General features: G+C 50.1%; 2 protein-coding genes and 1 long non-coding RNA gene across 6 annotated transcripts; all 3 read right to left on the reverse strand.

Annotated features, from left to right (window-relative positions):
* Window positions 1-2550: 2550 nt before the first annotated feature.
* Window positions 2551-7446, reverse strand: LOC140075859 (gap junction beta-1 protein-like). Of its 4 annotated transcripts, none has more exons than XM_072122232.1 (3): window positions 7144-7446; window positions 6660-6837; window positions 2553-3989 (listed from the first exon to the last, which is right to left on the reverse strand). In XM_072122232.1, the coding sequence occupies exon 3, from the start codon at window positions 3987-3989 to the stop codon at window positions 3264-3266; it is 726 nt and encodes a 241-aa protein (XP_071978333.1). In that variant the 5' UTR covers window positions 6660-6837; window positions 7144-7446; the 3' UTR covers window positions 2553-3263. The 4 variants fall into 4 exon arrangements, with proteins under 4 accessions (XP_071978334.1, XP_071978333.1, XP_071978332.1 ...); XM_072122231.1 differs by having other exon boundaries at window positions 6660-6969; XM_072122233.1 differs by lacking the exon at window positions 6660-6837 and having other exon boundaries at window positions 2551-3989.
* A 10697-nt stretch (window positions 7447-18143) lies between these two features.
* LOC140075860 (uncharacterized) lies at window positions 18144-22437 on the reverse strand. The gene is made up of 2 exons (XR_011849471.1): window positions 21019-22437; window positions 18144-20872 (listed from the first exon to the last, which is right to left on the reverse strand). It is a non-coding gene; the product is annotated as an uncharacterized lncRNA (long non-coding RNA).
* Window positions 22438-22807: 370 nt separating this feature from the next.
* Window positions 22808-25507, reverse strand: LOC140075861 (uncharacterized). The gene is made up of 2 exons (XM_072122235.1): window positions 25094-25507; window positions 22808-24272 (listed from the first exon to the last, which is right to left on the reverse strand). Exon 2 carries the CDS (start codon window positions 24230-24232, stop codon window positions 23240-23242), a length of 993 nt encoding a protein of 330 aa, XP_071978336.1. The 5' UTR covers window positions 24233-24272; window positions 25094-25507; the 3' UTR covers window positions 22808-23239.
* Window positions 25508-27146: the final 1639 nt, after the last annotated feature.

A 27146-nucleotide genomic window follows, 5' to 3' on the forward strand; every position in this document is an offset into this window, starting at 1 on the left:
CTCCCTCACTTACCTCTCATCCTGTCCATGACCACCACTCCCTCCCTCACTTACCTCTCATCCTGTCCATGACCACCACTCCCTCCCTCACTTACCTCTCATCCTGTCCATGACCACCACCCCCTCCCTCACTTACCTCTCATCCTGTCCATGACCACCACTCCCTCCCTCACTTACCTCTCATCCTGTCCATGACCACCACCCCCTCCCTCACTTACCTCCCATCCTGTCCATGACCACCACCCCCTCCCTCACTTACCTCTCATCCTGTCCATGACCACCACTCCCTCCCTCACTTACCTCTCATCCTGTCCATGACCACCACTTCCTCCCTCACTTACCTCTCATCCTGTCCATGACCACCACTCCCTCCCTCACTTACCTCTCATCCTGTCCATGACCACCACTCCCTCCCTCACTTACCTCTCATTCTGTCCATGACCACCACTCCCTCCCTCACTTACCTCTCATCCTGTCCATGACCACCACCCCCTCCCTCACTTACCTCTCATCCTGTCCATGATCACCACCCCCTCCCTCACTTACCTCTCATCCTGTCCATGACCACCACTCCCTCCCTCACTTACCTCTCATCCTGTCCATGACCACCACTCCCTCTCTCACTTACCTCTCATCCTGTCCATGACCACCACTCCCGCCCTCACTTACCTCTCATCCTGTCCATGACCACCACCCCCTCCCTCACTTACCTCTCATCCTGTCCATGACCACCACCCCCTCCCTCACTTACCTCTCATCCTGTCCATGACCACCACTCCCTCCCTCACTTACCTCTCATCCTGTCCATGACCACCACTCCCCCCCTCACTTACCTCTCATCCTGTCCATGACCACCACCCCCTCCCTCACTTACCTCTCATCCTGTCCATGACCACCACTCCCTCCCTCACTTACCTTTCATCCTGTCCATGACCACCACTCCCTCCCTCACTTACCTTTCATCCTGTCCATGACCACCACCCCCTCCCTCACTTACCTCTCATCCTGTCCATGACCACCACTCCCTCCCTCACTTACCTCTCATCCTGTCCATGACCACCACCCCCTCCCTCACTTACCTCTCATCCTGTCCATGACCACCACCCCCTCCCTCACTTACCTCTCATCCTGTCCATGACCACCACTCCCTCCCTCACTTACCTCTCATCCTGTCTATGACCACCACCCCCTCCCTCACTTACCTCTCATCCTGTCCATGACCACCACCCCCTCCCTCACTTACCTCTCATCCTGTCCATGACCACCACCCCCTCCCTCACTTACCTCTCATCCTGTCCATGACCACCACTCCCTCCCTCACTTACCTCTCATCCTGTCCATGACCACCACCCCCTCCCTCACTTACCTCTCATCCTGTCCATGACCAACACTCCCTCCCTCACTTACCTCTCATCCTGTCCATGACCACCACCCCCTCCCTCACTTACCTCTCATCCTGTCCATGACCACCACTCCCTCCCTCACTTACCTCTCATCCTGTCCATGACCACCACTCCCTCCCTCACTTACCTCTCATCTTGTCCATGACCACCACTCCCTCCCTCACTTACCTCTCATCCTGTCCATGACCACCACTCCCTCCCTCACTTACCTCTCATCCTGTCCATGACCACCACCCCCTCCCTCACTTACCTCTCATCCTGTCCATGACCACCACCCCCTCCCTCACTTACCTCTCATCCTGTCCATGACCACCACCCCCTCCCTCACTTACCTCTCATCCTGTCCATGACCACCACCCCCTCCCTCACTTACCTCTCATCCTGTCCATGACCACCACCCCCTCCCTCACTTACCTCTCATCCTGTCCATGACCACCACTCCCTCCCTCACTTACCTCTCATCCTGTCCATGACCACCACCCCCTCCCTCACTTACCTCTCATCCTGTCCATGACCACCACTCCCTCCCTCACTTACCTCTCATCCTGTCCATGACCACCACCCCCTCCCTCACTTACCTCTCATCCTGTCCATGACCACCACCCCCTCCCTCACTTACCTCCCATCCTGTCCATGACCACCACCCCCTCCCTCACTTACCTCTCATCCTGTCCATGACCACCACTCCCTCCCTCACTTACCTCTCATCCTGTCCATGACCACCACCCCCTCCCTCACTTACCTCTCATCCTGTCCATGACCACCACTCCCTCCCTCACTTACCTCTCATCCTGTCCATGACCACCACTCCCTCCCTCACTTACCTCTCATCCTGTCCATGACCACCACCCCCTCCCTCACTTACCTCCCATCCTGTCCATGACCACCACCCCCTCCCTCACTTACCTCTCATCCTGTCCATGACCACCACCCCCTCCCTCACTTACCTCTCATCCTGTCCTTATCAGTAGTATCACAGCCGGATGGAGGATGATTTTGGACTTTGCCCAAACCTTACATTTAGGTTTTAACAAAACAATTAGTTCATTGTCAGAAGGATTTAAAACGTAAGATGCATAAGAGGCGGGACTTAGATAAAGGGGAGGGGCCTGTATTACCTTTAACATGAAATATACAGTGACATTGTATTTTTACACCTATTTTATTGAATGTTTTTCACATATTACAGTGTAACACTAGGATGTAGTAGTAGAAATGCGCTTCTCCCTGTTCCCTCTTTGTCCTCTCTGTCCCGGATGTCGGTCCCCAAATAACACTGTCACGTCTATCTGCTGTCCCCCCCCCCCGAATAATACAGCCCTATGGGCACCGGGGATGGCAGGACATAGCGATGCTTCACCTCCGTGCACCGGGCACCACCCATGGGTTATGTACGGGCTCCAAATTCCTCTATTTGATGGATTATAAAAAGTTTAGGAAAAATTTCCAAGAATTTGTGCAAAAACAGACACTAGGTGGCAGCACAAGCCCAACGTACAGCGGCAGCGATCGCATGACGGCGCCACCTAGTGGTGAGAGATGTTCAGTTTCCTATAAATATTTCAGTTTTTTTGCTTTGATACTGATGTGTGTGAATACAGGGAATCAGAAAAATAAAAAAAAAACATGCAGCTTCTTCTTTCCCAGGGAAATCACCAGCGTTTGTAGTTGGTTTCATATTGTCTATGAGGTAGAACATGTGTGTAGTAATTCTAGTGTTAGAGTGGGAGCGGGTCTGATACTCCAGTCACAGCCAGAGCTGCAGTCATGATGTTGCTTATTTCTGATACTCCAGTCACCACTAGAGCTGCAGTCACCGATAGTTTTGGACTCTCTCATAGATAGCGGCTCCGCCTCTGGCTACACGCTCTGCTCCTGGCGAATCCGACAATTGGCCAAATAATGGAAGATGCTAAAGAGACTAAAGACGACGCAAGTGAGGACCAAGAGAGCGGAGAGCGATCCGAGGAGGTAGAGGGACATGCGCTTCTCCGCAGAGAACCGGACCAGGCAGGTGAAGGGTCCGGGGCACAAGATGGAGGAGCAATGGATGGGGTCACCAGACACCAGGGGCAGGTGCCACCCAAACAGGACGTAGAGGAAGGAGACCTCGCCCAGCAGCCGCAGGAGGACGCACAGCAGGTACAGGAGCAGCAGAACCTTCTGCCGGTGGAAGTCCAACACCAGATCTTTATGGGCCAGTTCTGAGGACCAGGCCCCCACCAGCGGACCCTCGCACTGCGCCATCTTCTTCCTTACCGAGGCCTTGGTGAGGCTGTGGCGGAGCTGAGAGGTGAAGAGCTCCATGAGGAGCACCGAGGCCACGAAGAAGACGTAGGCGCTGTTCCACAAGGAGACCACCGGCACGCTGAAGTGTTCGTTGAAGCACGCTTTACGGCAGAACTCCGAGGTCCCGTTACCGCGGCAATCAAAGTCCAGGTCCAGCTTTCCCCAAGGGAGCTCGGATACATAGAGGGCGAGGAGCCGGACCACGGCGAACCCAAACCACATGGTCCTCCCCGTGTAATCCGTGGTCGCTTCCAGAGCCGTGCGGAGGATGGGGATGAGACCCGTGACCATCGCCATCTACAGGAGGACAAAGGTCACAGTGACAGAGCTGAGTATCTAATCCCATCCTGTGTGATACTGTCTGCTGAGCTGTGTATCTAACCCTATCCTGTGTGATACTGCCTGCTGAGCTGTGTATCTAATCCCATCCTATGTGATACTGCCTGCTGAGCTGTGTATCTAATCCTGTCCTGTGTGATACTGTCTGCTGAGCTGTGTATCTAATCCCATCATGTGTGATACAGCCTGCTGAGCTGTGTATCTAATCCTATCCTGTGTGATACTGTCTGCTGAGCTGTGTATCTAATCCTATCCTGTGTGATACTGCCTGCTGAGCTGTGTATCTAATCCTATCCTGTGTGATACTGACTGCTGAGCTGTGTATCTAATCCTATCCTGTGTGATACTGTCTGCTGAGCCGTGTATCTAATCCTCTCCTGTGTGATACTGTCTGCTGAGCTGTGTATCTAATCCCATCCTGGGTGATACTGATTGCTGAGCTGTGTATCTAATCCTATCCTGTGTGATACTGACTGCTGAGCTGTGTATCTAATCCCATCATGTGTGATACTGTCTGCTGAGCCGTGTATCTAATCCTATCCTGTGTGATACTGACTGCTGAGCTGTGTATCTAATCCTATCCTGTGTGATACTGACTGCTGAGCTGTGTATCTAATCCCATCATGTGTGATACTGTCTGCTGAGCCGTGTATCTAATCCTATCCTGTGTGATACTGACTGCTGAGCTGTGTATCTAATCCTATCCTGTGTGATACTGACTGCTGAGCTGTGTATCTAATCCTATCCTGTGTGATACTGCCTGCTGAGCTGTGTATCTAATCCTATCCTGTGTGATACTGACTGCTGAGCTGTGTATCTAATCCTATCCTGTGTGATACTGACTGCTGAGCTGTGTATCTAATCCTATCCTGTGTGATACTGCCTGCTGAGATGTGTATCTTATCCCATCCTGTGTGATACAGTCTGCTGAGCTGTGTATCTAATCCTCTCCTGTGTGATACTGTCTGCTGAGCCGTGTATCTAATCCTATCCTGTGTGATACTGCCTGCTGAGCTGTGCATCTAATCCCATCATGTGTGATACTGCAGGCTGAGCTGTGTATCTAAGCCCATCTGGTGTGATACTGCCTGCTGAGCTGTGTATCTAATCCTATCCTGTGTGATACTGCCTGCTGCGCTGTGTATCTAATCCTATCCTGTGTGATACTGTCTGCTGAGCTGTGTATCTAATCCTCTCCTGTGTGATACTGTCTGCTGAGCCGTGTATCTAATCCTATCCTGTGTGATACTGCCTGCTGAGCTGTGTATCTAATCCTATCCTATGTGATGTCTGCTGAGCTGTGTATCTAATCCTATCCTGTGTGATACCGCCTGCTGAGCTGTGTATCTAATCCTATCCTGTGTGATACTGCCTGCTGAGCTGTGTATCTAATCCTCTCCTGTGTGATACTGTCTGCTGAGCTGTGTATCTAATCCTATCCTGTGTGATACTGCCTGCTGAGCTGTGTATCTTATCCTATCCTGTGAGATACTGTCTGCTGAGCTGTGTATCTAATCCTATCCTGTGTGATACTGTCTGCTGAGCTGTGTATCTAATCCTATCCTGTGTGATACTGCCTGCTGAGCTGTGTATCTAATGCTCTCCTGTGTGATACTGTCTGCTGAGCTGTGTATCTAATCCTATCCTGTGTGATACTGTCTGCTGAGCTGTGTATCTAATCCTCTCCTGTGTGATACTGACTGCTGAGCTGTGTATCTAATCCTCTCCTGTGTGATACTGCTGAGCTGTGTATCTAATCCTCTCCTGTGTGATACTGCCTGCTGAGCTGTGTATCTTATCCTATCCTGTGTGATACTGTCTGCTGAGCTGTGTATCTAATCCTATCCTGTGTGATACTGCCTGCTGAGCTGTGTATCTAATCCTATCCTGTGTGATACTGTCTGCTGAGCTGTGTATCTAATCCTATCCTGTGTGATACTGACTGCTGAGCTGTGTATCTAATCCTATCCTGTGTGATACTGACTGCTGAGCTGTGTATCTAATCCTATCCTGTGTGATACTGCCTGCTGAGCTGTGTATCTAATCCTCTCCTGTGTGATACTGTCTGCTGAGCTGTGTATCTAATCCTATCCTGTGTGATACTGCCTGCTGAGCTGTGTATCTAATCCTCTCCTGTGTGATACTGCCTGCTGAGCTGTGTATCTAATCCTATCCTGTGTGATACTGCCTGCTGAGCTGTGTATCTAATCCTCTCCTGTGTGATACTGTCTGCTGAGCTGTGTATCTAATCCTATCCTGTGTGATACTGCCTGCTGAGCTGTGTATCTTATCCTATCCTGTGTGATACTGTATGCTGAGCTGTGCATCTAATCCCATCATGTGTGATACTGCAGGCTGAGCTGTGTATCTAAGCCCCTCTGGTGTGATACTGCCTGCTGAGCTGTGTATCTAATCCTATCCTGTGTGATACTGCCTGCTGAGCTGTGTATCTAATCCTATCCTGTGTGATACCGCCTGCTGAGCTGTGTATCTAATCCCATCCTGTGTGATACTGTCTGCTGAGCTGTGTATCTAATCCTGTCCTGTGGGATACTGTCTGCTGTGCTGTGTATCTAATCCTTATCACCCAGCACTACTCCCCCCATCATGTAACGTGTAATAATTTACCTTTTTATATGAGAAGTCTTTGTTTCTGTGACTGGAGGTTGGATACGGTTCCTTGCCGTCGCTTTAGTGCAGATTAGATTGTCAGCTCTGCAGGTTGGGATCACAAGGTTTGCCGCCCCAGGTAGAGATCAGATTGTCAGCTCCTCGGTCCGGTGATGAGTGTCAGCTCTGTGGGTCACTATAGAGGATTGGGGGGGGCTGTAGTCCTGGTTGATGATGTGAGTGAAGCGTCAGCTCTGCGGGTCGGTCCCTGTCCAGGTGATGTTCGGTCTTGGGGGTGGGATGCTGCGGGGGCTGATCTTTCGTCCTCCTCAAATATCATAAATACCGAAAATGCGGTTTTTCCTGTTTGTATGGAGGGTTAACCCCTTGTGGTGCGGAGGAGGAGGCGCCGGGCCCACACCCTCCAGGATCCGTGTAGCTGTCAGTCGCCCGTCTATCATGTCACCTGCGTCTCCCCCTCTTGTGTGAAGATGTGACTCACCTGAGACGTGGAGGATAAGGTTACAGGAGGCCTGCGCTTCCATCATTGTGTGAACAGCGGCCTACAGACCACACCCATGTACAGCAGCCACGGAGGCCACCAATGGTGCTGCCCCCAGAAAGATGGGGACCCATGTCCCACCTGAGGTGTGCAAGAAGATTCCTATACACTGACAGCAAGCGGATATAACACTGACTACAGGAAAACCGGGCTGTTACACATAGCAACCAATCACAATGCAGCTTTCATTCCTGAAACTGTCCATTAACAATAAAAGCTCTGCCATGATTGGTTAAAACAAAGGCACCAGTCCTACCATGGTGATGGGGATACAGTCTGTGTATCTAATCCAATCATGTGTGATACTGTCTGCTGAGCTGTGTATCTAATCCTATCCTGTGTGATACTGTCTGCTGAGCTGTGTATCTAATCCTCTCCTGTATGATACTGTCTGCTGAGCAGTGTATCTAATCTTACCCTGTGTGATACAGCCTGCTGAGCTGTGTATCTTATACCATCCTGTGTGATACTGCCTGCTGAGCTGTGTATCTAATCCTATCCTGTGTGATACTGTCTGCTGAGCTGTGTATCTAATCCCATCCTGTGTGATACTGCCTGCTGAGCTGTGTATCTAATCCTCTCCTGTGTGATACTGTCTGCTGAGCTGTGTATCTAACCCTATCCTGTGTGATACTGTCTGCTGAGCTGTGTATCTCATCCTCTCCTGTGTGATACTGTCTGCTGAGCTGTGTATCTAATCCCATCCTGTGTGATACTGTCTGCTGAGCTGTGTATCTAATCCTATCCTATGTGATACTGTCTGCTGAGCTGTGTATCTAATCCTCTCCTGTGTGATACTGTCTGCTGAGCTGTGTATCTAATCCTATCCTGTGTGATACTGACTGCTGAGCTGTGTATCTAATCCTATCCTATGTGATACTGTCTGCTGAGCTGTGTATCTAATCCTATCCTATGTGATACTGTCTGCTGAGCTGTGTATCTAATCCTATCCTGTGTGATACTGACTGCTGAGCTGTGTATCTAATCCTATCCTATGTGATACTGTCTGCTGAGCTGTGTATCTAATCCTCTCCTGTGTGATACTGTCTGCTGAGCTGTGTATCTAATCCTATCCTGTGTGATACTGACTGCTGAGCTGTGTATCTAATCCTATCCTATGTGATACTGTCTGCTGAGCTGTGTATCTAATCCTATCCTATGTGATACTGTCTGCTGAGCTGTGTATCTAATCCTATCCTGTGTGATACTGACTGCTGAGCTGTGTATCTAATCCTATCCTGTGTGATACTGTCTGCTGAGCTGTGTATCTAATCCTATCCTGTGTGATACTGTCTCCTGAGCTGTGTATCTAATCCTATCCTGTGTGATACTGTCTGCTGAGCCGTGTATCTAATCCTATCCTGTGTGATACTGTCTGCTGAGCTGTGTATCTAATCCTATCCTGTGTGATACTGCCTGCTGAGCTGTGTATCTAATCCTATCCTGTGTGATACTGCCTGCTGAGCTGTGTATCTAATCCCATCATGTGTGATACAGTCTGCTGAGCTGTGTATCTAATCCCATCATGTGTGATACTGTCTGCTGAGCTGTGTATCTAATCCTATCCTGTGTGATACTCTCTGCTGAGCTGTGTATCTAATCCCATCCTGTGTGATACTGACTGCTGAGCTGTGTATCTAATCCTATCCTGTGTGCTACTGTCTGCTGAGCAGTGTATCTAATCTTACTCTGTGTGATACTGTCTGCTGAGCTGTGTATCTAATCCCATCATGTGTGCTACTGCCTGCTGAGCTGTGTATCTAATCCTATCCTGTGTGATACTGCCTGCTGAGCTGTGTATCTAATCCCATCATGTGTGATACAGTCTGCTGAGCTGTGTATCTAATCCCATCATGTGTGATACTGTCTGCTGAGCTGTGTATCTAATCCTATCCTGTGTGATACTCTCTGCTGAGCTGTGTATCTAATCCCATCCTGTGTGATACTGACTGCTGAGCTGTGTGTCTAATCCTATCCTGTGTGCTACTGTCTGCTGAGCAGTGTATCTAATCCTATCCTGTGTGATACTGCCTGCTGAGCTGTGTATCTAATCTTACTCTGTGTGATACTGTCTGCTGAGCTGTGTATCTAATCCCATCATGTGTGCTACTGTCTGCTGAGCTGTGTATATAATCCTATCCTGTGTGATACTGACTGCTGAGCTGTGTATCTAATCCTATCCTGTGTGATACTGTCTGCTGAGCTGTGTATATAATCCTATCCTGTGTGATACTGTCTGCTGAGCTGTGTATCTAATCCTATCCTGTGTGATACAGTCTGCTGAGCTGTGTATCTAATCCTATCCTGTGTGATACTGTCTGCTGAGCTGTGTATCTAACCCTATCCTGTGTGATACTGCCTGCTGAGCTGTGTATCTAATCCTCTCCTGTGTGATACTGACTGCTGAGCTGTGTATCTAATCCTCTCCTGTGTGATACTGCCTGCTGAGCTGTGTATCTAAACCTATCTTGTGTGATACTGTCTGCTGAGCTGTGTATCTAATCCTGTCCTGTGTGATACTGCCTGCTGAGCTGTGTATCTAATCCTATCCTGTGTGATACTGTCTGCTGAGCTGTGTATCTAATCCTATCCTATGTGATACTGCCTACTGAGCTGTGTATCTAATCCTGTCCTGTGTGATACTGCCTGCTGAGCTGTGTATCTAACCCTATCCTGTGTGATACTGTCTGCTGTGCTGTGTATCTAATCCTATCCTATGTGATACTGCCTACTGAGCTGTGTATCTAATCCTATCCTATGTGATACTGCCTACTGAGCTGTGTATCTAATCCTGTCCTGTGTGATACTGCCTGCTGAGCTGTGTATCTAATCCTATCCTGTGTGATACTGTCTGCTGAGCTGTGTATCTAATCCTATCCTGTGTGATACTGCTGAGCTGTGTATCTAATCCCTTCCTGTGTGATACTGCCTGCTGTGCTGTGTATCTAATCCTATCCTGTGTGATACAGTCTGCTGAGCTGTGTATCTAATCCTGTCCTGTGTGATACTGTCTGCTGAGCTGTGTATCTAATCCTCTCCTGTGTGATACTGCCTGCTGAGCTGTGTATCTAATCCTCTCCTGTGTGATACTGCCTGCTGAGCTGTGTATCTAATCCTGTCCTGTGTGATACTGTCTGCTGAGCTGTGTATCTAATCCCATCCTCTGTGATACTGTCTGCTGAGCTGTGTATCTAATCCTCTCCTGTGTGATACTGCCTGCTGAGCTGTGTATCTAACCCTATCCTGTGTGATACTGTCTGCTGAGCTGTGTATCTAATCCCATCCTGTTTGATACTGCCTGCTGTGCTCTGTATCTAATCCCATCCTGTGTGATACTGCCTGCTGTGCTGTGTATCTAATCCTATCCTGTGTGATACTGCCTGCTGAGCTGTGTATCTAATCCCATCCTGTGTGATACTGCCTGCTGTGCTGTGTATCTAATCCCATCCTGTGTGATACTGCCTACTGTGCTGTGTATCTAATCCTATCCTGTGTGATACTGTCTGCTGAGCTGTGTATCTAATCCTATCCTGTGTGATACTGCCTGCAGAGCTGTGTATCTAATCCTATCCTGTGTGATACTGTCTGCTGAGCTGTGTATCTAATCCTATCCTGTGTGATACTGCTGAGCTGTGTATCTAATCCCATCCTGTGTGATACTGCCTGCTGAGCTGTGTATCTAATCCTATCCTGTGTGATACAGTCTGCTGAGCTGTGTATCTAATCCTGTCCTGTGTGATACTGTCTGCTGAGCTGTGTATCTAATCCTCTCCTGTGTGATACTGCCTGCTGAGCTGTGTATCTAATCCTCTCCTGTGTGATACTGCCTGCTGAGCTGTGTATCTAATCCTGTCCTGTGTGATACTGTCTGCTGAGCTGTGTATCTAATCCCATCCTCTGTGATACTGTCTGCTGAGCTGTGTATCTAATCCTCTCCTGTGTGATACTGCCTGCTGAGCTGTGTATCTAACCCTATCCTGTGTGATACTGTCTGCTGAGCTGTGTATCTAATCCCATCCTGTGTGATACTGCCTGCTGTGCTCTGTATCTAATCCCATCCTGTGTGATACTGCCTGCTGTGCTGTGTATCTAATCCTATCCTGTGTGATACTGCCTGCTGAGCTGTGTATCTAATCCCATCCTGTGTGATACTGCCTGCTGTGCTGTGTATCTAATCCCATCCTGTGTGATACTGCCTACTGTGCTGTGTATCTAATCCTATCCTGTGTGATACTGTCTGCTGAGCTGTGTATCTAATCCTATCCTGTGTGATACTGCCTGCAGAGCTGTGTATCTAATCCTATCCTGTGTGATACTGTCTGCTGAGCTGTGTATCTAATCCTATCCTGTGTGATACTGTCCGCTGAGCTATGTATCTACTCCTATCCTGTGTGATACTGTCTGCTGAGCTGTGTATCTAATCCTATCCTGTGTGATACTGTCTGCTGAGCTGTGTATCTAATCCTATCCTGTGTGATACTGTCTGCTGAGCTGTGTATCTAATCCTATCCTGTGTGATACTGTCTGCTGAGCTGTGTATCTAATCCTCTCCTGTGTGATACAGTCTGCTGAGCTGCGTATCTAATCCTATCCTGTGTGATACTGTCTGCTGAGCTGCGTATCTAATCCTATCCTGTGTGATACTGCTGAGCTGTGTATCTAATACTATCCTGTGTGATACTGTCTGCTGAGCTGTGTATCTAATCCCATCCTGTGTTATACTGTCTGCTGAGCTGTGTATCTAATCCTATCCTGTGTGATACTGCCTTCTGTGCTGTGTATCTAATCCTATCCTGTGTGATACTGTCTGCTGAGCTGTGTATCTAATCCTATCCTGTGTGATACTGCCTGCAGAGCTGTGTATCTAATCCTATCCTGTGTGATACTGTCTGCTGAGCTGTGTATCTAATCCCATCCTGTGTGATACTGACTGCTGAGCTGTGTATCTAATCCTCTCCTGTGTGATACTGTCTGCTGAGCTGTGTATCTAGTCCTATCCTGTGTGATACTGTCTGCTGAGCTGTGTATCTAATCCTATCCTGTGTGATACTGTCCGCTGAGCTATGTATCTACTCCTATCCTGTGTGATACTGTCTGCTGAGCTGTGTATCTAATCCTATCCTGTGTGATACTGTCTGCTGAGCTGTGTATCTAATCCTATCCTGTGTGATACTGTCTGCTGAGCTGTGTATCTAATCCTATCCTGTGTGATACTGTCTGCTGAGCTGTGTATCTAATCCTCTCCTGTGTGATACAGTCTGCTGAGCTGCGTATCTAATCCTATCCTGTGTGATACTGTCTGCTGAGCTGCGTATCTAATCCTATCCTGTGTGATACTGCTGAGCTGTGTATCTAATACTATCCTGTGTGATACTGTCTGCTGAGCTGTGTATCACACAGGAGAGGATTAGATACACAGCTCAGCAGTCCTATCCTGTGTGATACTGTCTGCTGAGCTGTGTATCTAATCCTATCCTGTGTGATACTGTCTGCTGAGCTGTGTATCTAATCCCATCCTGTGTGATACTGTCTGCTGAGCTGTGTATCTATTCCTGTCCTGTGTGATACTGCTGAGCTGTGTATCTAATACTATCCTGTGTGATACTGTCTGCTGAGCTGTGTATCTAATCCCATCCTGTGTGATACTGTCTGCTGAGCTGTGTATCTAATCCTCTCCTGTGTGATACTGTCTGCTGAGCTGTGTATCTAATCCTCTCCTGTGTGATACTGTCTGCTGAGCTGTGTATCTAATCCTCTCCTGTGTGATACTGTCTGCTGAGCTGTGTATCTAATCCCATCCTGTGTGATACTGTCTGCTGAGCTGTGTATCTAATCCTATCCTGTGTGATACTGTCTGCTGAGCTGTGTATCTAATCCTATCCTGTGTGATACTGTCTGCTGAGCTGTGTATCTAATCCCATCCTGTGTGATACTGTCTGCTGAGCTGTGTATCTAATCCTGTCCTGTGTGATACTGTCTGCTGAGCTGTGTATCTAATCCTATCCTGTGTGATACTGTCTGCTGAGCAGTGTATCTAATCCTCCCCTGTGCGATACTGCCTGCTGAGCTGTGTATCTAATCCTCTCCTGTGTGATACTGCCTGCTGAGCTGTGTATCTAATCCTATCCTGTGTGATACTGTCTGCTGAGCTGTGTATCTAATCCCATCCTGTGTGATACTGTCTGCTGAGCAGTGTATCTAATCCTCCCCTGTGCGATACTGCCTGCTGAGCTGTGTATCTAATCCTCTCCTGTGTGATACTGCCTGCTGAGCTGTGTATCTAATCCTATCCTGTGTGATACTGTCTGCTGAGCTGTGTATCTAATCCAATCATGTGTGATACAGCCTGCTGAGCTGTGTATCTAATCCTATCCTGTGTGATACAGTCTGCTGAGCTGTGTATCTAATCCTATCCTGTGTGATACTGCCTACTGTGCTGTGTATCTAATCCTATCCTGTGATACTGTCTGCTGGGCTGTGTATCTAATCCTATCCTGTGTGATACTGTCTGCTGGGCTGTGTATCTAATCCTCTCCTGTGTGATACTGTCTGCTGAGCTGTGTATCTAATCCCATCATGTGTGATACCGACTGCTGAGCTGTGTATCTAATCCTATCCTGTGTGATACTGTCTGCTGAGCAGTGTATCTAATCCTCCCCTGTGCGATACTGCCTGCTGACCTGTGTATCTAATCCTCTCCTGTGTGATACTGCCTGCTGAGCTGTGTATCTAATCCTATCCTGTGTGATACTGTCTGCTGAGCTGTGTATCTAATCCAATCATGTGTGATACAGCCTGCTGAGCTGTGTATCTAATCCTATCCTGTGTGATACAGTCTGCTGAGCTGTGTATCGAATCCTATCCTGTGTGATACTGCCTACTGTGCTGTGTATCTAATCCTATCCTGTGATACTGTCTGCTGGGCTGTGTATCTAATCCTATCCTGTGTGATACTGTCTGCTGGGCTGTGTATCTAATCCCATCCTGTGTGATACTGTCTGCTGAGCTGTGTATCTAATCCTATCCTGTGTGATACTGTCTGCTGAGCTGTGTATCTAATCCTATCCTGTGTGATACTGTCTGCTGAGCTGTGTATCTAATTTTATCCTGTGTGATACTGTCTGCTGAGCTGTGTATCTAATCCTATCCTGTGTGATACTGTCTGCTGAGCTGTGTATCTAATCCTATCCTGTGTGATACTGTCTGGTGAGCTGTGTATCTAATCCTCTCCTGTGTGATACTGCCTGCTGAGCTGTGTATCTAATCCTATCCTGTGTGATACTGACTGCTGAGCTGTGTATCTCATCCTATCCTGTGTGATACTGACTGCTGAGCTGTGTATCTAATCCTATCCTATGTGATACAGTCTGCTGAGCTGTGTATCTAATCCTATGCTGTGTGATACTGTCTGCTGAGCTGTGTATCTAATCCTATCATGTGTGATACTGCCTGCTGAGCTGTGTATCTAATCCCATCCTGTGTGATACTGTCTGCTGAGCTGTGTATCTAATCCTATCATGTGTGATACAGTCTGCTGAGCTGTGTATCTAATCCTATCCTGTGTGATACAGTCTGCTGAGCTGTGTATCTAATCCTATCCTGTGTGATACTGCCTGCTGAGCTGTGTATCTAATCCTCTCCTGTGTGATACTGTCTGATGAGCTGTGTATCTAATCCTATCCTGTGTGATACTGTCTGCTGAGCTGTGTATCTAATCCTCTCCAGTGTGATACTGTCTGCTGAGCTGTGTATCTAATCCTCTCCTGTGTGATACTGTCTGCTGAGCTGTGTATCTAATCCTCTCCTGTGTGATACTGTCTGCTGAGCTGTGTATCTAATCCTATCCTGTGTGATACTGCCTGCTGAGCTGTGTATCTAATCCTCTCCTGTGTGATACTGTCTGATGAGCTGTGTATCTAATCCTATCCTGTGTGATACTGTCTGCTGATCTGTGTATCTAATCCTCTCCTGTGTGATACTGACTGCTGAGCTGTGTATCTAATCCTATCCTGTGTGATACTGTCTGCTGAGCTGTGTATCTAATCCTATCCTGTGTGATACTGTCTGCTGAGCTGTGTATCTAATCCTATCCTGTGTGATACGGTCTGCTGAGCCGTGTATCTAATCCTCTCCTGTGTGATACTGTCTGCTGAGCTGTGTATCTAATCCTCTCCTGTGTGATACTGCCTGCTGAGCTGTGTATCTAATCCCATCCTGTGTGATACTGTCTGCTGAGCTGTGTATCTAATCCTATCCTGTGTGATACTGTCTGCTGAGCTGTGTATCTAATCCCATCATGTGTGATACTGTCTGCTGAGCTGTGTATCTAATCCTATCCTGTGTGATACTGTCTGCTGAGCTGTGTATCTAATCCTCTCCAGTGTGATACTGTCTGCTGAGCTGTGTATCTAATCCTCTCCTGTGTGATACTGTCTGCTGAGCTGTGTATCTAATCCTCTCATGTGTGATACTGTCTGCTGAGCTGTGTATCTAATCCCATCCTGTGTGATACTGCCTGCTGAGCTATGTATCTAATCCTCTCCTGTGTGATACTGTCTGCGGAGCTGTGTATCTAACCCTATCCTGTGTGATACTGACTGCTGAGCTGTGTATCTAATCCTATCCTGTGTGATACTGCCTGCTGAGTCGTGTATCTGATCCCATCCTGTGTGATACTGCTGAGCTGTGTATCTAATCTGCAGGGTCGGATCTCTGTATGGGGGGCAGTGAGTCTCAGGCTGCTCTGTTATCTATATTAGGTTCTGTATATGATGTAGCGCCCCCTACAGGAGCCTCTATGTCAGTGCATTATTATCAGGTAATGAGACTTCATGAGAGATAACGTGGCCCCATGTGACCACCCGGGGCCCATGGTAGAGGAGGGGTCTGTGGAAGTTAATGGGTCAATGGTCCAGTCCCTGGTGACCTCTCACCTCCTGCCCTAGGTGCACAGTATCGGTGGATACTCCTAGGGCTGCAGCTCTGGTGGTGACTAGAGGATTATGATAGGTGGAGCTCTGTGGTCGTCCACGGGCCTGGGCACAAGTCTCTCGTCACCGGAGGGTGCGGCATCTCAGGGGTTAATCACGCGATGAGCAGGACCTGCAGTCATATGACCACCGGTCTGCAGGTCCCGCACCACAGATCTCGGGGGTCATTCATTACTTGTGCCACGAGGTCCGTGTTTGTTGTGGCATAAGAGGGGTTAATGAATTGGGGCCACGACCGACAAGTGTTAGGACCGTCTCCCCGCACATGAGGGTCCACAGAGCGGCTCCAAATGTGCCTGAAAAAGGGCCGCAACGCGACAAGGGCAGGACAAGGGAGCGTTAGTGTAACGTGACCCGTTATTAGTGACACAATGTAACAGAGGGGAAGGGTCAGGCGGGGTCAGGTGTCGCAGGACTGGATCTATACCAGATACATGATGTGTCTATACACAAACACTGCACAGCGACACAGGCTGCGGGCGCCGAAACATGCAAACCCCTGCAGACACTGACCCTGGGGCACCCCACAGACACCCCAACCCCGGGGCACCCCACACCCTGACCCTGGGGCACCCCGCACCCTGCAGACACTGACCCTGGGGCACCCCACACCCTGCAGACACTGACCCTGGGGCACCCCACACCCTGCAGACACTGACCCTGGAGCACCCCACACCCTGCAGACACCCCAACCCCGGGGCACCCCACACCCTGAAGACACTGACCCTGGAGCACCCCACACTGCAGACACTGACCCTGGGGCACCCCACACCCTGCAAACCCTGACCCTGGGGCACCCCACACCCTGCAGACACTGACCCTGGGGCACCCCACAACCTGCAGACCCTGACCCTGGGGCATCCCACACCCCGCAGACACTGACCCTGGGGCACCCCACACCCCGCAGACACTGACCCTGGGGCACCCCACACCCCGCAGACACTGACCCTGGGGCACCCCACACCCTACAGACACTGACCCTGGGGCACCCCACACCCTGCAGACACTGACTCTGGGGCACCCCGCACCCTGCAGACACTGACCCTGGGGCACCCCGCACCCTGCAGACACTGACCCTGGGGCACCCCGCACCCTGCAGACACTGACCCTGGGGCACTCCGCACCCTGCAGACACTGACCCTGGGGCACCCCACACCCTGCAGACACTGACCCTGGGGCACCCCACACCCCGCAGACACTGACCCTGGGGCACCCCACACCCCGCAGACACTGACCCTGGGGCACCCCGCACCCTGCAGACACTGACCCTGGGGCACCCCGCACCCTGCAGACACTGACCCTGGGGCACCCCACACCCTGCAGACACTGACCCTGGGGCACCCCACACCCCGCAGACACTGACCCTGGGGCACCCCACACCCCGCAGACACCCGCTCAATCATAATGGACGAGGGTCTTGTATGTGCACATAGATTTGACCTTAAATAATGCCCCCATATAAACTACCAGCCCTGCCCCTGAATCCTGCGCCCCCCATACAATAGTCACTATACAAGGTCCGTCCTCCTCTCCCTCTATTCTAATCTGTTATGGAGGGGGAGACCACAAATGTAATACGCAGGGTAACATTACCTGTATCAGGTGTCCTATACTTTGTCATGGCTATTGTGGCCCCTCTGCCTAGGGCCAGTCATGCACATTGGCTCCTGTGTTCCATCAGGACTATATCCCCACCTTGTGGCTGCAGGAGGTACTGCACACACTGCTGAAGCATGGTTATATCCTGCACAACAGCTGGAGGGTCTGGCTGATAACAGAGAGCAGTAGCTTGTGCAGTCCATCATGGGAAGGGTGAGCCTATTGATGTGGAAGCTGTGGCTTCTCTTCTATCATACATTGTCTCGTGGTTTACACACCCAGACCCCCGATAGCAGCAGCACAGAGGATGTCAGCTCATCAAGCTCCGGGCAAGAAGCAGCGACTCAGAGATCAGTGAGTAAAAAAAATTTAATGTACAAACGTATGATGACAGAAATAATAACCAGTATAATAATTGTGTGGGGAGAGCCCACCACACCAGGGGTCTACCTGGAGATGTGGTGATCAGGCCCTCACCACAGCATGGAGGTCACTATGAGAGCCCACCACACCGGGGGTCTACCTGGAGATGCGGTGATCAGGCCCTCACCACAGCATGGAGGTCACTATGAGAGCCCACCACACCGGGGGTCTACCTGGAGATGCGGTGATCAGGCCCTCACCACTGCATGGAGGTCACTATGAGAGCCCACCACACCGGGGGTCTACCTGGAGATGTGGTGATCAGGCCCTCACCACAGCATGGAGGTCACTATGAGAGCCCACCACACCGGGGGTCTACCTGGAGATGCGGTGATCAGGCCCTCACCACAGCATGGAGGTCACTATGAGAGCCCACCACACCGGGGGTCTACCTGGAGATGTGGTGATCAGGCCCTCACCACAGCATGGAGGTCACTATGAGAGCCCACCACACCGGGGGTCTACCTGGAGATGCGGTGATCAGGCCCTCACCACAGCATGGAGGTCACTATGAGAGCCCACCACACCGGGGGTCTACCTGGAGATGCGGTGATCAGGCCCTCACCACTGCATGGAGGTCACTATGAGAGCCCACCACACCGGGGGTCTACCTGGAGATGTGGTGATCAGGCCCTCACCACAGCATGGAGGTCACTATGAGAGCCCACCACACCGGGGGTCTACCTGGAGATGCGGTGATCAGGCCCTCACCACAGCATGGAGGTCACTATGAGAGCCCACCACACCGGGGGTCTACCTGGAGATGTGGTGATCAGGCCCTCACCACAGCATGGAGGTCACTATGAGAGCCCACCACACCGGGGGTCTACCTGGAGATGTGGTGATCAGGCCCTCACCACAGCATGGAGGTTACTATGAGAGCCCACCACACCGGGGGTCTACCTGGAGATGTGATCAGGCCCTCACCACAGCATGGAGGTCACTATGAGAGCCCACCACACCGGGGGTCTACCTGGAGATGTGATCAGGCCCTCACCACAGCATGGAGGTCACTATGAGAGCCCACCACACCGGGGGTCTACCTGGAGATGCAGTGATCAGGCCCTCACCACAGCATGGAGGTCACTATGAGAGCCCACCACACCGACCGGGGGTTTACCTGGAGATGCGGTGATCAGGACCTCACCACAGCATGGAGGTCACTATAAGAGCCCACCACACCGGGGGTCTACCTGGAGATGGAGGGATCAGGCCCTCACCACAGCAGGAGGTCACTATGAGAGCCCACCACACCGGGGGTCTACCTGGGGATGCGGTGATCAGGCCCTCACCACAGCAGGAGGTCACTATGAGAGCCCACCACACCGGGGGTCTACCTGGAGAAGTGGTGATCAGGACCTCACAACAGCAGGAGGTCACTATGAGAGCCCACCACACCGGGGGTCTACCTGGAGATGTGGTGATCAGGACCTCACCACAGCAGGAGGTCACTATGAGAGCCCACCACACCGGGGGTCTACCTGGAGATGCGGTGATCAGGCCCTCACCACAGCATGGAGGTCACTATGAGAGCCCACCACACCGGGGGTCTATCTGGAGATGTGATCAGGACCTCACCACAGCATGGAGGTCACTATGAGAGCCCACCACACCGGGGGTCTACCTGGAGATGTGATCAGGACCTCACCACAGCATGGAGGTCACTATGAGAGCCCACCACACCGGGGGTCTACCTGGAGATGTGGTGATCAGGACCTCACCACAGCAGGAGGTCACTATGAGAGCCCACCACACCGGGGGTCTACCTGGAGATGTGGTGATCAGGACCTCACCACAGCAGGAGGTCACTATGAGAGCCCACCACACCGGGGGTCTACCTGGAGATGCGGTGATCAGGCCCTCACCACAGCATGGAGGTCACTATGAGAGCCCACCACACCGGGGGTCTATCTGGAGATGTGATCAGGACCTCACCACAGCATGGAGGTCACTATGAGAGCCCACCACACCGGGGGTCTACCTGGAGATGTGATCAGGACCTCACCACAGCATGGAGATCACTATGAGAGCCCACCACACCAGGGGTCTACCTGGAGATGTGATCAGGACCTCACCACAGCAGGAGGTCACTATGAGAGCCCACCACACCGGGGGTCTACCTGGAGATGTGGTGATCAGGCCCTCACCACAGCATGGAGGTCACTATGAGAGCCCACCACACCGGGGGTCTACCTGGAGATGTGGTGATCAGGACCTCACCACAGCATGGAGGTCACTATGAGAGCCCACCACACCGGGGGTCTACCTGGAGATGTGGTGATCAGGCCCTCAGCACAGCATGGAGGTCACTATGAGAGCCCACCACACCGACCGGGGGTCTACCTGGAGATGCGGTGATCAGGACCTCACCACAGCATGGAGGTCACTATGAGAGCCCACCACACCGGGGGTCTACCTGGAGATGCGGAGATCAGGCCCTCACCATAGCATGGAGGTCACTATGAGAGCCCACCACACCGGGGGTCTACCTGGAGATGTGGTGATCAGGACCTCACCACAGCATGGAGGTCACTATGAGAGCCCACCACACCGGGGGTCTACCTGGAGATGTGGTGATCAGGCCCTCACCACAGCATGGAGGTCACTATGAGAGCCCACCACACCGGGGGTCTACCTGGAGATGCGGTGATCAGGCCCTCACCACAGCATGGAGGTCACTATGAGAGCCCACCACACCGGGGGTCTACCTGGAGATGCGGAGATCAGGCCCTCACCATAGCATGGAGGTCACTATGAGAGCCCACCACACCGGGGGTCTACCTGGAGATGTGGTGATCAGGACCTCACCACAGCATGGAGGTCACTATGAGAGCCCACCACACCGGGGGTCTACCTGGAGATGTGGTGATCAGGCCCTCACCACAGCATGGAGGTCACTATGAGAGCCCACCACACCGGGGGTCTACCTGGAGATGCGGTGATCAGGCCCTCACCACAGCATGGAGGTCATCATGAGAGCCCACCACACCGGGGGTCTACCTGGAGATGCGGTGATCAGGCCCTCACCACTGCATGGAGGTCACTATGAGAGCCCACCACACCGGGGGTCTACCTGGAGATGAGGTGATCAGGACCTCACCATAGCATGGAGGTCACTATGAGAGCCCACCACACCGGGGGTCTACCTGGAGATGAGGTGATCAGGACCTCACCATAGCATGGAGGTCACTATGAGAGCCCACCACACCGGGGGGTCTACCTGGAGATGCGGTGATCAGGACCTCACCATAGCATGGAGGTCACTATGAGAGCCCACCACACCGGGGGTCTACCTGGAGATGTGATCAGGACCTCACCACAGCATGGAGGTCACTATGAGAGCCCACCACACCGGGGGTCTACCTGGAGATGTGGTGATCAGGACCTCACCACAGCATGGAGGTCATCATGAGAGCCCACCACACCGGGGGTCTACCTGGAGATGCGGTGATCAGGCCCTCACCACAGCATGGAGGTCACTATGAGAGCCCACCACACCGGGGGTCTACCTGGAGATGTGGTGATCAGGCCCTCACCACAGCAGGAGGTCACTATGAGAGCCCACCACACCGGGGGTCTACCTGGAGATGTGGTATGTATGAAGCATGTGCCTAATGATTGAGCGGACGAGCACCTATATACATCTGCCCTCCACCCCTATGTAATGTGCCCTGCAAGGGAGATAGGAGATAGATAGATAGATAGATATATAGGAGATAGATAGATAGATAGATAGATAGATAGATAGGAGATAGATAGATAGATAGGAGATAGATAAATAGATAGATAGGAGATAGATAGATATGAGATAGATAGGAGATAGATAGATAGATAGATAGATAGATAGATAGGAGATAGATAGATAGATAGATAGGAGATAGATAAATAGATAGATAGGAGATAGATAGATAGATATGAGATAGATAGGTAGGTAGATAGATAGATAGATAGATAGATAGGAGATAGATAGGAGATAGATAGATAGATAGATAGGAGATAGATAGGAGATACATAGATAGATAGATATGAGATAGATAGGTAGATAGATAGATAGATAGGAGATAGATAAATAGATAGATAGGAGATAGATAGATAGATATGAGATAGATAGGAGATAGATAGATAGATATGAGATAGATAGGAGATAGATAGATAGGAGATAGATAGATAGGAGATAGATAGATAGATAGATAGGAGATAGATAGATATGAGATAGATAGATAGATAGATAGATAGGAGATAGATAGGAGATAGATAGATAGATAGATATGAGATAGATAGAAGATAGATAGATAGGAGATAGATAGATAGATAGATATGAGATAGATAGAAGATAGATAGATAGATAGATATGAGATAGATAGAAGATAGATAGAAGATAGATAGGAGATAGATAGATATGAGATAGATAGATAGAAGATAGATAGATAGGAGATAGATAGATATGAGATAGATAGATAGATAGATAGGAGATAGATAGATAGATAGATAGATAGATAGATAGGAGATAGATAGATAGATAGATAGATATGAGATAGATAGAAGATAGATAGATAGATAGATAGATAGATATGAGATAGATAGAAGATAGATAGAAGATAGATAGGAGATAGATAGATATGAGATAGATAGATAGATAGAAGATAGATAGATATGAGATAGATAGAAGATAGATAGAGAGATATGAGATAGATAGATAGAAGATAGATAGATAGGAGATAGATAGATAGATAGATAGGAGATAGATAGATAGGAGATAGATAGATAGATAGGAGATAGATAGATGATAGTTAGATGTAGCACAGGGATATCCTGTGATAAGCTTATAAAGGTTTATATGTCTATATCAGTGCAATGTTTCTGTTCCGCCGTGGAACTTTCTCATGTAGATAGTAATAGAGATGGTCATAGTGATAGAGATAGTCATAGTCACTTGCTCCTGAGCGCCCCCAGTGTCCAGTCTATGATGTGGGCATTGATTGGGTGAACCTTTAGAGGTCTCCCGTGTCGCTGTCACATTCTTCTCACACCTTCTCCTGTTCCATGGTCAGGGCTGGAATGTGTTCTTCTGCTGGAGGCTTCTCTGCTTCATCTTCTCCGCCGTCCTCCAACAAGGGTTTCTTCTCCTCCAACTCATTGACCTCAGCCACAGACTCGTCCTTCTTCTCAGCACTGGTGAAGGTGATCATCTCCTGCTCCTGCCCTGGTTGTGGTTTGTTCCCTCCTGTGCCGTTTTCCATGCCCTCTGGATGGCGTGTCATCTTCCCATCCCCGAGCTCCGGGGCCTGTCCTGCCCACACGTCCTGCTTCTTGGAGCTTCTCTTCTGGCTGTGGAAGCTTTGGGATCCGCTCCGTCTCTTGTTTCTCACCATTACAACCACAACGGTGATCAGGACAAGAACCAGGATCACGATGAGGACCCCAATGATGATTTTTATTTTCTGTATGTCACCATAGGATGTCTTAGGTTTACTGGTGGTCATTGGGGCATGTTTAGGGGCCTTTGTGGTCACCAGTTTAGGAACTACCATTGTCTGGTTTGATGGGATAGGAGAAGGAGTCATCTCGTGATCAGCGGTTTGATTGTGTTCATGATCTGTTACCGGGAGATTTGCAGGCACCGTGATCCCTGGGAAGGTAGGAGATGAAGGCTCTTTGCTCTTGGTTGGGTTGGTGGTTACAGGATCTTCTGTAGATACTTCTTCTTTGGTTACCGCACGAGACGGTTCTGTTACTTGCTCTTGGGTTCCCTTTGTATCCGTGGAAGCTGCAACTTTGGTTGTGGGATTTGTGACATTTGAGGCTTCTTCTTGTGCCAAAGCAACCAGATTCTGAGATGTGGCTTTTGCCTCTCCATCGGTTGCCTGCTTCTCGGTGGAGTTGTCAGATAAAGAAGTCTCACTCAAGGATTCATTGGTGGTCTCCATCTCAAGGGTGGGGGTGGTGGGAGTAACCATGGATAAAGCACAGACCAGTGACATGAGGATCAGGACTAACTTCACGAGTTGACATCCCATGATGATCTTCTCAATGTTCTTAGATGCTTCCTTAGTCGACCTAAAAAAAATGGCAAAATCATAAACATAACTGTAAGTAACCAAGAAAGATCTCAGCCACACGGGAATAAGGTGTCAGATTGGGCTTCCTCAGTCCCACTTTCTAAACATGGATCTTGGACACACCCTTCCTCAACACATGAAGTAGAGCTTGGTAGATTTTATATTGGTTTGTCTTCTGCTGAATCTCTGGGGCCTCACAGGATGAGGATAGACATATATGTGACCACCACCGAAATTAATTTCAAATCATTACTGGCACCTCCTCCCTTCCCTCTAAGAACCTGAGTGTTGGTGCCGGAAGGGTGCTGACTGCTCCTGCACCACAAGTTTCTGTAATTTCCTGTGGTTTTGGATCAGTAAATGAAAAAGATACTTGAGTATTAGACTTGGGGGGGGGGGGGGGGAGGAGGATGTGAGGCTGAGACTTCATCTTATGAAGGACTATACAAGGTCTCAGCTCTCCCCTGCCGTGTCCACCATCACCTCTCCAAGCCTCAAACATCAAGATCTCGAATCACATCCAACCCCATCCGCATCCAATCACACCTACCCCATGGCATTAGGGTCACCTGCTGTCCCCACAAGGTTTTACGTGTGGTCCCTAAGACCCGTCCATGGATTCTTCTCACAATCAAAATGTTCTAATCTGGACAAACTTTTTAAGATATTTTTGAGTCTACTAGGATCGGGTCGGGGTTTCTTTTTTAAGGTCAAGTTTCTCCCAAGCAATTCATGTCTCAGCCCAAGCGATGGAGACTTGTTATACCAGGAGAACTTTATAAAATGATAAAGTAAAGTGTTGGGACTCCAAGTCCTTACCTTTAAGTTGTCTCCAGGGATGGTCCAGATCTGGTGCCTCCACCACACGCTGTCCTGATGAGCGAAGGTCCTCCAGGTACGGTTTCGCTCTCTTTTCTATCTCTCTTTTTGCTGAGCGTTACTTCCTTTTTCTCTCGAAGGGAGGGACGACTGTAAATCACAACCACACAAGACGCCCCCCCCCCCCTGGTGCAGCCATGATGACTCATCACGCTATCGCTGAGCAATCGACCGTTACATCCCAGCTCGCGACTGAGGCGATGGGAGGTCCACCTTTCCTCATAAGTGATGCAAACCCCAAATCTGCTCATTGTACCCCAATAGATGGACTATACTTGGTCTCCTATGGTAGGGATGGAGATAGGGACGGGATGGCATCCTCTTTGTCACTGATCTATCCATGTGTCAGTCATTACTGGTGCCCTGACATTCTGTTCATCAGCCCTGAAGCTCAGAGCAGAGGATCATGGGAGGGGACTTTTACGGATGTTTATTACACTCTACGGTTGTTGGCACATTTTTTGGTCTTATTTCACTTTCCTTCCTCATTATTTGTGGTTTCTGCTCTGCACCCCTCCTGTTTCCCAGCATCTATGACAGTCCGAGCACAGATGACGAAGCACCCTGCACCCCGAGCCACATAGAAAGGGGAAGTCTATGAGACAACACTTCCCGTCTGTTTCCCAGGGTGACCAATGGACCACAACCTGGCAGTAATGGGTTTAGCCACTGACAGTCCCAAAACTGATGTCAACAGTGGGGCCTGAAATCCATACGGAGTCCATGGCCCACCCTGTGCTCTCATTGCTCCATGAAACTCTGAGATTGGCCAAGCCCAAAGTCACCTTCTCTTCCCATGATGGGGGTATAATTGCTACCTACAGGCCATCTAAGCAACCGTGAGCTCATCAAGGTAGCAAAAGGATCCTAGTTGTAGCTGTTGTAGGGTCACCATGACATCCATGGGGGGAGTCACCAGGTCTTTTGTAAGGGGGATTTGCAACATCCCCCACAGGGGCCTAGCCTTTTCTTGGTGCCTGGAGGCAGCCGGGGCCCAGAATACCGGAGTGGCAGGCTGTTGCGGCCAAGGGCATGCTGATGTCACGGTGCTTGGTATGGGGACCGGAGGGCTGTCCTACAGCCTGGCAGCTCTCCAGCAGGTGGTGTGTGCAAGAAATAAGGAGGGAGAAGCTGATGTACTGGTTCTCCCTGGGGCAACCCCTGTGTGTCTGTAAGATAAGTCCCTGGATGATGGATGGGGAGCCCGTGGTGGTAACAGCCGTATCCAGGGATCAGACGGAGGCAACGCTGTGCAACATAACTCACGGTTCTTTATTGAACAACACAGAAGTTTCTGGTGCTGCAGTGGTCATGGAGAGGGTCCTCATGAATAGCGCACCAGCCCGGTAGTAGATGCTGGGATAATGGAGATGGAGCTGTGTCCAGGTGTGGAAGCTGCAGCTCTGGGTTAGAGTCTCCTGACTCAGTTCCTGGGATTGGGATAAGTATCGGTACTGATGGTGTGCGGTGCGCTGTCTCTGTAGACAGACCATGAGGTCTGGACCTTGCTGGAAAGAGACCATGTGCTCCCCCTGCACGGGGGTTTTATCCTCCTGGTCAGGTGGTGGCTCCTCTCCAATCACACTCCAGCTTACAATGCAGCCACATCATTGGTCAATAACTTACACCCACTTAACCATTGCCTGTCCAGGCAGAGGCTGCAGCTGCCATTACCTGAGATCTCTCTGCATTATCCCTTGGGTGATCAGACTCACTATATGGATCCTGACAGGTAGAGGGCGCTATTCGCAACTACCCCCTTCCCTTTACGTTGGCCGGGGTGTTGAACATTACTATAATGGGGTCATTAAGGTTGACAAAGTTGTTCCAGTAGAGACACCAAGGCATCTGAAGGGCATATATGTGGGTGCACAGTCTGGACAGTTGTGGTGTGAGAGGTATATATGATATATGTGGGGGCACAGTGTGGTCAGTGGTGGTGTGAGGGGTATATATGATATATGTGGGGGCACAGTGTAGTCAGGTGAGGTGT

This window comes from Engystomops pustulosus, chromosome 8 (assembly GCF_040894005.1).
Source record: "Engystomops pustulosus chromosome 8, aEngPut4.maternal, whole genome shotgun sequence".
Taxonomy (NCBI): domain Eukaryota; kingdom Metazoa; phylum Chordata; class Amphibia; order Anura; family Leptodactylidae; genus Engystomops; species Engystomops pustulosus.

Excerpts from the sequence above, each read along its gene's own strand:
- LOC140075859 (XM_072122233.1), bottom strand. The coding sequence starts at position 3,989 with ATGGCGATGGTCACGGGTCTCATCCCCATCCTCCGCACGGCTCTGGAA.
- LOC140075861 (XM_072122235.1), bottom strand. The coding sequence starts at position 24,232 with ATGGGATGTCAACTCGTGAAGTTAGTCCTGATCCTCATGTCACTGGTC.